Source organism: Cervus canadensis, chromosome 29 (genome assembly GCF_019320065.1).
Source record: "Cervus canadensis isolate Bull #8, Minnesota chromosome 29, ASM1932006v1, whole genome shotgun sequence".
Lineage (NCBI taxonomy): Eukaryota > Metazoa > Chordata > Mammalia > Artiodactyla > Cervidae > Cervus > Cervus canadensis.
This window is the reverse complement of record NC_057414.1, coordinates 43,387,156-43,399,761: the sequence shown is the minus strand read 5'-3', so window position 1 is coordinate 43,399,761 and position 12,606 is coordinate 43,387,156. Positions and strand designations below refer to the sequence as shown.

At 45.7% G+C, this 12,606-nt stretch overlaps 1 protein-coding gene across 15 annotated transcripts in view; it reads right to left on the bottom strand.

The window, feature by feature from the left end:
• PPP6R3 (protein phosphatase 6 regulatory subunit 3) overlaps nt 1-12,606 on the bottom strand; it is a 123,335-nt gene that overhangs the window by 23,761 nt on the left and 86,968 nt on the right. For 5 of the 15 annotated variants that reach the window (XM_043452469.1, XM_043452470.1, XM_043452472.1 and 2 more), the window contains 4 exons: nt 12,036-12,121; nt 6,280-6,366; nt 1,930-2,027; nt 41-95 (listed from right to left, as the gene is read on the bottom strand). In XM_043452469.1, coding sequence (XP_043308404.1) covers nt 41-95; nt 1,930-2,027; nt 6,280-6,366; nt 12,036-12,121 — 326 coding nt within the window. The remainder of the gene's footprint in view (nt 1-40; nt 96-1,929; nt 2,028-6,279; nt 6,367-12,035; nt 12,122-12,606) is intronic. The other 10 variants (XM_043452473.1, XM_043452474.1, XM_043452475.1 and 7 more) reach the window with 5 other exon arrangements.

Below are 12,606 nucleotides of genomic sequence, written 5' to 3'. Positions count from 1 at the left end.
CTCATATGCCTCGCTACTCACGATCGGCATGAATACTTACACTTTCATTTGTATTGAGAGTAAAGTTGATGTCTGAAACCCGATCAAAAGAAACACTGTAAACAAAAGATAAGTGCAATAGTTAATTATCTATAGACTCAGAAACAGTATTCATGAAATTATCCAAATGTACAGTATGACAAAAGCCTCCATTAGTAAAACCAAATGATCTGCGTTAAGTGACCCCTCCTCCCTTGGTGTGAGGAGTCTACACAGAACAGGAGGCCTTGAAGCCTTCCCATAAACCGTGTTTAGCAGCCATGGTGGAAAGCATGGCTCTGTGGGCCATGCCTACATAACCCCAAAAAGGTTATCTGCAGATAAGAAACAGGTTGAAATATGAAAAAAGGGTCATAGACGCTGTCAGACCCTGGGCTTTCTCCAGATACAGACAAATGCATACATAAAATAGACACCCTTGAAGTCTTACACTACAGTATGGCATAGATGGGACAAAAATAGGGATTAAAAGAATTCCTAGCCTATTAAATGTGTAGTTTTTGAGTAGGTAGGGCTATCTTAAAATCCTTAAAGAATCTGTTTGAATCAAACATCATTCCAAGTATCCCATACAAATTCTAAAGAGACTGGATTCCAAACCAGCAACTCTGTAACAAATGGGCCCAGACAGGCAGGTGCTGAGATACCACGTGTTGGGAGGTGAGGGGTAGGGGTTGCAGGTTCTGCTGTGAGTGCTCCCGAGGTGCAGACAAGCCCCATGTGTAAAGTCCTTGCTCTTCTGGGGCTGAAATGAGCCGATTCTTAGGGCAGCTGACAGCCTCTACTCTACTGACTGACAGTGTGGCCTCCAGGGCTTCCCTGGGGGCTCAGACAGTAAAGCCTCTGCCTACAATGTGGGAGACCCGGGTTCAATCCCTGGGTCGGGAAGATCCTCCGCAGAAGGAAATGGCAACCCACTCCAGTACTCTTTCCTGGAAAATCCCATGGACGGAGAAGCCTGGTAGGCTACAGTCCGTGGGGTCGCAAAGAGTCAGACACGACTGAGCGACTAAACTTAAACTTTCCAGGCCCCGTGCCTACACGGCATAGTGTTTGGCACGATCAGAGGGTGTGGAGAGTCTTTCAGCTTCTCGCTTGCTGTAAACTGCAACTTAGGACAAACAGCAGCCTCCACTGGCTACAGTTTAACCAGCGCCCGACCATCTATTGCTGGGGAGGAAACTGAGAGAAGCTGGGTGTTGACGACCCTGCTCAGGGCACTCCCGTGAAAGAGAACGCTGCTCAGAGAGCTGCAACACACCTAGCAACACAGCTCGAGTAAACACTTCGTTTATAAGCGCGGTGTTTCCCAAGGTCAGGGGCTAGACCACTTGTTTTCCTCTCTGCGGACGGCTCCCACGGCAGCTGCTCATGGGTGCTCCGCATCTCTGGGCTCCTCTCTCCCTGACTGCAGGACGCTGTGAACGGACTGCCTGGCCCTCGGGGGCAGGAGCCCAACCCCAACTCCACCTTCCAGTTAGTCACTCAGAGAAGAGAACGCGGGCAGGGTGGAGCCTGCTCAACCACAGCGTGGCTCCGTCCACTGTGCTGTGAAAGACCAGACCTGCTCAGGCCACTGAACTGACAGAGACACTGCGACCCAGCACCAAACCCTAAAAGGGAGAACGACTTGAGTTCCTAAGTCTAACAAAAATAAACCTTTGTGGAAGATGCCAAGCCCAAGGGCAGGCTCTCCTTATGGGAGTCACATTCTATTCCTTTAGTTGTCTGGGTGACTCAGGCTGATGGGCTGGACCTGAAGGAACACCTGGAGGGCAGGTTCCTCCCAACTCACAAAGACAAGGATTCCAAGAACTCAGAAGAATCATAAACTCCTACAGAGGGCAGGACTGCAGGACACAGGTTGTGCAAACAGAAAGGTATACTCACTTGCCAATGTCATCTTGATCTGCGAACTTCTCATCGTTGAAGCCAAACTGGTCAATAAAATTGGACGTCATTTGTTGCATCTGATAATCAGAAAAGGCCTGGCAACCCCAGGACCAGTGACAGTGATACAATGATTCTAATGACATTCTACATACTATATGCCCATTTATTTTCCAGAAACCACCTTATTTATACATAGCCATAGGGCTTAAAAAGTTGGTGTGTTCTTTAAAAAAAAAAATAATAATAATAATTTTAAACGCAATTTACCCCAAAAAGGAAATGTTTGGAATTTTGTCCACAAATTATTCTAATGCACATGCCATGTAAGAAGTGTTAAATGACCACTGTCCTCTATTCTGAATTGTCTTGAGAGAGAGGTTTGGGTCTGGTTCAAAAAGTGATCAAGTGACATGTGACAGTCTGAAATTATAAGGTGTATCAGCCACCTCTGAACACAACCAACCTTAAAACCCAGCGGTCACCACCCACCCTCCCTTTCTGCATCTCCCCACCCCCGTCCACTACAGCAACATGGCAACAGAGGAAAAATGACTAGTGATCACAATCCCAATTCTACCACACCATCTCCAGGGATACTTCACTTTCTTAAATAAAGTGATTTAAGTCTCAGAGGCTAAGAAGAATACAAAGTAACTACTAGCCTACCTACCTTAGAGAGAGGACAGAAAGTTCTAACACTGATTGGAAATCACTCTGAAAAACCTACACCACTGAGAGACCCAGGGAGGAGTCCGGTCTGTCTGCTGCACCGTCTCTACAGGGCACCAGCATTCTCAGGTGAAGAGGGGGACGCTACCATGGGCTCCACAGGAGTGCTGCTGTCCTGCCTGTCAACAGCAGCAGGCCAGGGGGCGGCGAAGTCAGCAAACGTGCTCCAGGCTCACTCAGTCAGGGTCAACGAGACGAAGACAAGCAAGGGCCTCCTCACTGTGCCGCAAGCACCCATACGGAGACGAGCCGTGCGCTGCCCGTGGACAGAGCTGCACGTGGACTGTGCGGGGGTTCAAGCGACAGCTGTGGCTGGACTAAAGGTGTTGGCCCTGAGGCCTGCCGTGCAGGCCACCAAGCCTCCTGTGTTCTCCTCTGAGCAGGGCCCACGGACTCCACCCTGCAGAAATGCCTCTGCCGTTAATTCCTGATGATTCATTACGGTGGCAGGGAATTATGGCATGGATAATCCAAATTGTGGATAATTAAAAAATAAACCTTATATTTGGCTTTGGAAGGCATCTTTTCCTTAGATCTAAAAAAGTGCTGCATATGTAGTTTACTGAGAACCTAAAACCTCGCTCGCGTTTCTCTAACTTGATACCCACGGCTCCCTGCTCACTATGGCACCTTCAGGCTGCCCCTTTCCCCGCCTGCAGAGACGACACTACCTGAGCGCCTGAGGGCTGGGGCTGGCCCCCAGGTGTGCACAAGCTAAGGCGCACAAAGGCTCTGGGAGTCTGGGTGAGAGCAGAGGGCAAGGACAAGTCCCAAGAGGCAGGGCGAGTTCTGGATGTACGAACACAAAGTGTTATGAGCAGAGAGAAACCAATTCGTCTCAACTGCTTTATCTCTTATAAGGTAGGACACGTGGCTGGTGCCATCAAAGGTGCAATAAACAATCACAGTCACTCTTCCGGGCAGGCGGTGTAAACCGGGCTCTGAGCTCACTGCGGAGAATGTGGCCACACAAGGGGAAACAGTGCTTTCCAACTGTTTCGGTTCCTTTCTTTTTTCTTTAAAAGTTTTGTACTTCTACAAATAATACTGTACATCTTTTGGGTATAAAAAGGAAGAAATATTCCCAAAAGTGCACCTTTAAATGCTTCACAACAGAATGTAAATATGTGTATTATAAAAACATGTGTGAATGCATACATGTGTGAACATACAGCTGTACACACAGATACACATAAATATGCACACACATATCTGCACTGTCTGTCTGTCTATCCACCTAAGGAGGAAGACAGACACATAGTCTGTCATAGGAAGCCTCCACACAGTAACACAGAGGACATGGGAAAGCAGCGAGCCGCAGTCCTCAGTAGTTCTGGGTCCACTGTCGCTTCCAGGGAGACACTACCAGCAAAGAACCTAAAAGCTGTCAAGGCTCACTAAACCCACAGCCGTGTTACTGTATTCTCCCAAAAGCTTTATGAAAGTGCTTTGGACTCTGAGAAATTCAAGTCTGGAAAGCCCCATATGGTTGTGCAATTATTAAAAACTTTTAATTGCATTTAAAAAGGGGGAAAAAGCCCCCTACGTCTCAAAACTGTCACCCTGGTCAAAGCCAGGGGCTGTTCTGATCCTTTATTAAGTCAATCTCTTGAGGGGTTAGGGGTCCCAGCTGGGCAGCGGGAGTGGTGTCCACCTGCGGCAGCTGGGCCCAATGCTCCAGACACCACATGAGGAAGACCTCCTCCCCGTCCCCGAGCGAGGCGGCTGCGGGAGGAGGGGGAGCAGACACCAGAGTGAGGAAGCCAGGAGGAGCACCCCTGGTCACGCGTGGCCCCGCGGGTTTGTTCAGTGACCTGCCCTGAGCCCTCCGTGTGCGAGCGTCACCAGGCATGGCTTCAGATGTGAGTGAGAGCTCCAAAGGGACACACAGAACTATCTGGTTATAGTGGAGACCAGCATGAATTATCTTAGATTAACCCAGAAGTGAGTTCCTGGATTCAGAAAAAAATGCTTCAGAGTATGTTTCCTATTTTCGAAATGATTCAAGACTGGTCTATAATTTCAACATGCAAAAAAAGTTTACTGGAAGCCTGTCAATCAAAAAAGAATAATTATTCTCCCTACTTTTGAAGGTTACATAAAGTGGATAAAATCCACAGAACAGGAGCCTGGTGTCACTGAGGCATTTTGGTGACTGAGATCGGTTCATACACACGTCATCAGTCAGAAAATTCTCCCCAGAAAACCTACGACCCTGGAACCAGATCTCGAGAGAGAGGTAGGGAATTCACTTTCCAGACACCTGAACGTCATCAGCTTGATTAAACTAGCTGCCGCAAACTAGTTCATTAACTTATTTGCAAATATTTGCAAAAACAGGGTGTTCTCTTTCTTAAAAGCTATTCACCAGAATCAGAATCACCTTGAAAATGCACACTGCACACCATTCAGCTTCTCTGTAGAGGCAGAACGATGTGTAATTGGGATTCAGAGCAGGTTGAGGGGACCAACTGGATACTGTCCAGGTGCTCCAGGGTCGGGGAAGGATTGCTCGAAGGCACGAGGGCTCACAGGCAGCCAGCCAGGCCTCTGGGGTGGCCAGTGCTGCCAGACCGCAGACCAACGTGCGGGCGGACCAGGAGACCCACCTGCTGGACAGCTCCCCTGCGGGCTGGCTACACCCTGCCCCTCACCTCGGGAAATCAGTCTCCAGGGGTAGTGCCAAGAATCAAGAGAAGCCAAAATGCTACCTCAGACCCATCCTGAAAATGTACACATTAAATTGCCTTTGTCCTAAAATCAGATGACTGCTTAGTTCAGCCTATACCCGGGTGTGTCAGTCTACTTGGACACCAAAAGGCAGCGCCTGCAGAGTCATCAGAAACTTCATCCTGGCCCTGGTCAAAGGGGCTTCAGGACTGGGAAAAACATTCAGTGCCAGGGAAGGTAACCACATTAATTCCACTGCCATACCAAATCACCTGACAGGCAAGACTTGGTCCTGACCAAGGGCAGCTTCTCCATATGAGGAGCTAGTACCTTCCAAAAGGGCTTCCAGGTTGAGCTCCCAAACCTGATACCCAGAAGGGACAATGAATTCACTCCTCACCTCCACAGAACTACCAAGGGAGGATATATCAGTATGCCCGTTTTTATATCCTGTTTTTGCCCCCACAAAGATTACCAGCACCTGATAAATGAAGAGGAATTTGGGGACAGGATGAATCTGGGGATGCTACAGAATCTGAAGATATCAGAAACATATAAGCCATTTGGTTCAGGACACTGGGTAAGTTACTTTCACTGACATTAAACAAGTTTCTTAGTCATCCACAAATCCCTACTGCAGGAATCTCTGCATAATGAGCATGTCCGAGATGCACGCTTACTGAACTATCCAGATCATTCAAATCTCCTGAAAAGTTACCTGACTCATCATCATTATCAGATCTAAAGAAACATGCCCTGGAAATATAATCAACATACACCTTTCTCTCACATACCCAACACTTCCTCTTTTAAACACTTTGACCTAACTAGTAAGTAGCCCCCAAACAAACCTTAATGCATGTCTGACTCCAAAGCTGATTCATAAATGACAACTAAACTAAGCATTTAAAATAAAAACAAAAAACAAAACTTTTAGGCATGACTCACTTGCTGCAAAGAAGAATCCTGTGAGAAACCCGTTTCTTTAAAGTCAATTTCATCATCACTGGATGAATGAATATGGCAGGTTGTAACCTATATGCATAAAAATGTAAAAAACTATTTAAGAGAGAAAAATTTTGGACATTTGTATCAGCATTTTTACGGAAAAAAATCACATTTAGTTTTTCTCTCAAATGTGTAACAATAGTATGAACAAAAACAATAAGAGCTAAGCTGTAAAATCCACTCCGTAATTCCAGGGAGCACGCCACTCAATCAGGAGGTCCAGCCGCCTAGCCTTCTGCGCACCTGCAGCTACTTTACCCGCATTAACCGCACCGCAAAGCACGTGAGAGACGAGTTACTCCATGGATAGGACTTTGATAATTATCTCCAATTAGGAGTTTACAAAGGGAAGGAGGAAGCAATGCCTCAGATAAAATATGAAATAATTAACTACTTCAAGCCAGAAAGGTAAAACTGCAATCCCAGGGATCACTAATGCACCACTAAAAAGCTCAGGTTTAAATGCAACCATTTCATTTTGAATTCTGGCACTTCTTGCCCATTCTAAGAGAAGCACTGCTCATAAATATGACTTGAGTCAATAGTCCCCTGCTCATTACAAGACCCCAGACCTTCTGCCCCTTAACACGTAATCCCTGCCCTCACAACTTAAAATTAACTCACATTAATTAAATAAGCAAAAGCATAAACAGGAACTGCTCACCAATTCACAGTAAGTGATTTTCATTCATTCATTCATTCATAAACGTATTAACAAATAGAAATGACTAAGTACCACACTAATAATGGTAATTGCTACAGAGCAAGTAATAAATGTGAACAGTCTGCAAAATTCTAAGAACAGGCACTGTACTTCTCAGGTAACTTACACTGTATTTTCTGAGTTACTTGCCCTATAGCAGTGTTCCAGGCAGACAGCTCTGTCCTCAGGGGAGAAACAGCAGCCGTTAACTGCCAGCCCTTGCAGCTGTGCCCAGAAGCCTAGAGCCATAGACACTGGCCTGGTTTGCTCTGTGATGTTCCAACACTGATTTAAGAAGCCCGAAGTGGAATCCACAGGGTCTGTATGTGGTGTGGCTTATGAAATTCTGAGTAAATCACTGTCTGAATAAAACTAATCTCATCTCTCTTTATCTGGACATCTTTGAGGAAGATACTAAGTCCAAGTGAATAACCCAGAGTTTCCAACTAACTCCCTCTCCATCCTCCCTAAAGTGCAGACAGAACATTCGCATGAATTTTGCACTTGACCTGATGAAATCAAAGCAGAATTTGTGATCTGCCTGCCTGAATCAACCACTGCTTTAGCAAGTAGACGGGAAAAATTGTGTGTGTGTGTGTGTGTGTGTGTGTGTGTGTGTAGTTTGTCCATGAGAGCCCAGCCAGAGTGCAGATGGGAGGATGGAATACTGCTTGGTCACGGCAGCTGGCACCTCACAGGGTGACTGCAACTGAGAGCAGGTCAAGTGACTCCGCTGCAGTGGATTTAGGAGCTTCAGGCCACGGGGCTGGCAAGTCAGTACAAGAATCACACTAAGCCCGTGGCGGGGGGTGGGGCTCAAAAACAGAAGACAAACCAAAGAGACAGCTGGGAGAACTGGACAGAGCCAAAAAGCAGTCCACCACTCCTGGTCTGTCTTGCTGTTTCAAGTTCAATAAGAATACAATGTATCCTTATTCATACTTTTTGCTACAAAATAAGAATTTATCAGCTCATTAATGAAAATAGGAAACTAGAGCCTTGTTTTCAAACTTGAGCAACTACTGTGTGCCAGACACTGTGACCCTTTCCATCTTCTCCTTAACCAGTATCCTCAAAGTAATACAAGTAATCTTTTCCTCCAGAAAGAAACTACTGTTTTAGAAAGTTATTACTAATAACAGCACAAAGCAAGTGCACCTTCTCAGTTATTCTGTTGACAGATATGGTGATTCTGATTCTACCTACAGGGTAATGCAGTCTGAAATCATTATTAATAAAATGAGCTAAAAGATGCAATTTAACTTGTTAATCTTAGTCCCTGATCTAAACTTTCAGAACACACCCCTTTTGAAGCATCTTCAGCTCAATAAGTGCCTCCCTCATTCCTCTTCTTTCAGCTGAAGTCTCGTCATCTTGTTTCTTCTGTCCCAGCCACACCTGTTCACCCTTACTGTCAAAGCAGAACCTGAAGTCCCATCACTTCTCTTCAAGTCTATCGTCACCTCCCTAGGGAGGGTTTCTCTCTCACCTGGATGCACACTGCATCCAGCAGTCTCTCTGCTGCACCTCTAGTCCCACTAGAGTCTGTCCTCAGGCCAGCAGCCTGATGGTGATCCTTTAAATCATGACAGATTTAAAACCACTGACATTAAATCATGGCACTTTTCATTCAGTTTCAAACCCAGTGGCTTTTCATCTCTCTAAGATCACAAACCCAGGAGCGTGCCTTGAAGCTTCAAGAGATCTCTGCCACACTCTTTCTGACACAAACATGCAGGCGCCGTACCGGCCTCCGCACCCGCTCTTCCATCCCCTCTCGCCTCAGCCTCTACACCAATATTCTCAAGGGCATTTCCCTAGACCGCTTAATTTTAAATGCATGTCTGCCCAGAACACCCTGACTCCCTTCCCCTCGTTTACCCTCCCCCTTTGGTTATCCACCTCCACTGAGGCAGGGATTTTTGCCAATCTTGTCTAGTGCAACATCCACAGTGTCTAGCACACAGTATCCACTCAAAGAGTTAATGAATTAAGGAACACCAATAAATCACTAAATGAGAATACAGAATCATAAGTTTTAAGAAAGTAACAAAGAGATAAGAGCTCTTGCCAAGCAAGCCATATTCTAAGCAAACTAGACTTTTTTTTTAATAAGCAAAAATGCTTTTGTTTTGTGCAAAAAGAGTAAACTATACTCTTAATTCTGCAGTGAAAGGAGGGGAAAATTTCAGATTTATTAACTGTTGTGAAAAGAAAAGGCAAGTAAGAGTTTTCTTCATCTTGGCTGATTAGGTTGCTATGCAATCTTAAGTATGACCTGACTGGTAAGATCTGAGTAAAAAGTAGAAGCCAAAGACTCTTCTCCTTGCTCCACGTAGTCCCACTGTGGACCCTCAGGACCCACATGACCCTGGGCTGGTTAGAAACACAAACCCTCAGAGGTTCCACCTTGACCCACTGGGCCCGCAAACAATTCATATGTGCGCTCTGTATTACTCTAAACAACCTCCATAAACTATCTCACAAACTACCTCAACATTTAAAAAAGACACCCTTGCCCCTGGAGAGGAAGGCAAAGAATGAAACAAACTCAATTCTCCAAACTCAGCACAAAAACATTTCCTACATTTTCTAAATTTACCTAAATCCCTACCAATTTTCACAGTTTGCAGGCTTAGTCAAAACAGTGTGGTCTCTGGATGTAATTAAAATACCAAGTTTTATTGATAATAAGCTCCCAACACAAAAATATAAAGAGTGCATGAATCTCTCGTGCCTTTATTTTGGCAATACAGGGTCACAAGGTTAAAGTACCTCAAGGAGCTCAGCAGGAAGGCGATTCTGCATCCCCACCGGGGCACAGTCTGAGACGTTCTGGGCAGAAAACAGAGTTTGGAAGCTGCAGTTCAAGCCTCCTTGGTGGCCTGGGATTAATGTAAAAGGATCCTCAAAAACTTGGAACCCCCATATCCCTAAAAATACAGGTTGGCCAGAACACTTATGAATAAACTCTTTGGTCAACCCAATACTACAAAGCAGAATTCCCCACTGAAGGACTCAGACTAACTGGAGGTGGTCTGTTAGTCTTGGGTGTTTGAAACCAAAGCGAGAGGTCCTGGGAGAGCAACACAGAGTCTCAGGAAACAAGATCACAGAGTGGGGCCAAGTAGACAGAGGGTATGAGCAATGTTAACAGGCTCGTTACTGACCACTTCTGCTACATAAAGGACTTCCCCTTCTTTTGTTTTACTGTGGATTATCTGCATAGTCCAAGTGTTATGGCAGAAAGAGAAACAGGCAAAGGAGAACCAGGCTTCAGTCAGCATGACAGGTAGAGCCCAGGATAACTCTTCCTGCCACGCAGGTGTAAATGTCCTTCTAGATGGAAATGTCTGTCTAAGTGTACCTGACCCAAAGGAGCCACAGACAACATCACACACAGTCACACAAGAGACGACCGGCAGCACAGGGCAAAGCAGCTGAGTGTCCCCCGACCTGCAATGTGGCCCTTCTTTACACACTGACAAGAGAAATGTACCTGAATTACCAAAGTTTTTTAAAAATCCTGATAACAAGTTTAACTGACATTTTTTACTTCTACCTTTGAAGTTAATCAAAGGGCAAGTTTTAACAAATTTTCCCAAACAAGATTAGAATTAATACTCCTAACTATTTCTCTATAAATAAGAAACAAGTCAAAACTCCCTTTCAAGGAGATCACATTGCCTGAATTCTTAACAAGGACTCAATATGAGGACCTCTAAATTAAGAGGTTCAGTTTAACAGTATGAGAACAACTTTACTCTTCAGTAACACCCTGATCATCCAGAATTTTAACCAATTTGACCGGGGGAAAAAACAATCTACAGTGGGTAATACATTCATTAAAACTTACTTAGCCCTTCCTTGATAGCACAGGAATGTCAAAGTGAATGTCACTTCCTCTGCTGGGCTGTAACACCCTGAGACACAGGGGCCACTAAACCTGTTTTAATTAAATGGCCCCACACAGCTCCCTTTCTACACTTACCTCTTCATAATTCTTTCAGCTTCTAGTACCTAATAATTCTCTCACTATATCCACCTTAACAAGCCACCAATCTGTCAAGAGTCTGTTAAAAGACAACCAAAGCTATGAGATGATCTACAGAGTGGGAGGCGACAGGCCCTTGGGGCCATGTGACACAGGGTGACCCGGGGACTGCTCTGTAGCACCCCTACCCCCACCCCCACTTCTAAATTCTATTCTGAGGAGATAAGGCTGCCAGGTACTTGCCTGCCTAACAATCGAGGGAGTTACTGTGTATTAGAAATTTAAGACTACAGCTGATCAATTTAAAAAACAGAATGAAATGTCTGACACATCTATTCCGTATACAATCAAGGTTACCATCTCAGTTATCAGGTGGCATGTGCTTGCAAAAGGAAATGCTTTTCCTTATCTTCAAAACCAAATCAATACTTACCTTAAAACTTAATGTCTTAAAGAAAACAAAGACTACATTCCAAAGTCCAATATAATTTTTAAAAGTATTATCAATGCCATTGTTCCCTGGCTCAAAGTACCAATCTGTTAAAGCTGGGGTTCCAAAGTCATCTGCAGAACTTCCCCCAACTGGGAATGACTTTAATGCGGGTAAACTCAACTAAGCAGAAGTAAAAACCAGTCACAGAAATGTCTCGGGTCTCTAACAACCCGGGATTATCCAGGCATAAGGCAACAGACCCAAGCGTGAGAGGACGGCTGGGGCTGTGCTGAGGAGCCCGGGGAGCAGGTGCCGAGGGAGGTGGACGTGGAGTGGCAGGAAGCGGGGCCAGGGGGCTGCGTGTCCCCTACGTCGGCCCAGGCCGGAACTGGACAAACGAGCCAGAGCACTGCGGACATAACCTCTTTCACTGGTAAGAAACACGAACGTACCCCTTGGTCTACCATCACCAGGACAAGTGGAAGAAAGGTGCCTCATGTTTTTTGAATAAACGGGCAAAGCCCCAGAGCACTGAAATCAGAGAAATGTAATCTTGAAGAACCTACTAGATCTACCGTGTTCCTCTTGTTAGTTTCTCCTAAGGAGCTCGTGCAGAACGTCTCCCATCGCTCCCTGACTTCGTCTGGAAGATCTTCAGAGGGGAGAAAAGGAAAAAAGCATGATCACTACAGTGACTGACACACAGACAAACAGGGAGCACGAGAGGGCGCCACCATGTGGTCATCAGAGGTGAGCAAGCCCTGCAGGCTGGGCGCCGGGCTCTTGGGAGGCTCAGGGTTACAGAGGCGTGCTCAATCTGGACCCTGAGAACTTTCAGGAACCCCCCTACCCCGCCCCCATGGTCTATGCTTGATGCCAAGAGCCCTAACCAGTTATCTGAATTTAACAACTGTTTTAGGATCTTTTGGTAAAAACTTAACCTGGAAAATATTAATGTAAGTGTTTCCACGGAACTCCTTATAAAGGTGTGGATAACAGTGGTCCTGCTCCACAGTCACGCGCGTTCAGGAAACCCTGCACACATTGACTCCTGCACTCTTTCTTGAGAAATTCTGAGGCGTTTAGCCCATGACTGCCCCACGGAACCCAGTGTGGGTTCTCAAATTCCTCAAAGAT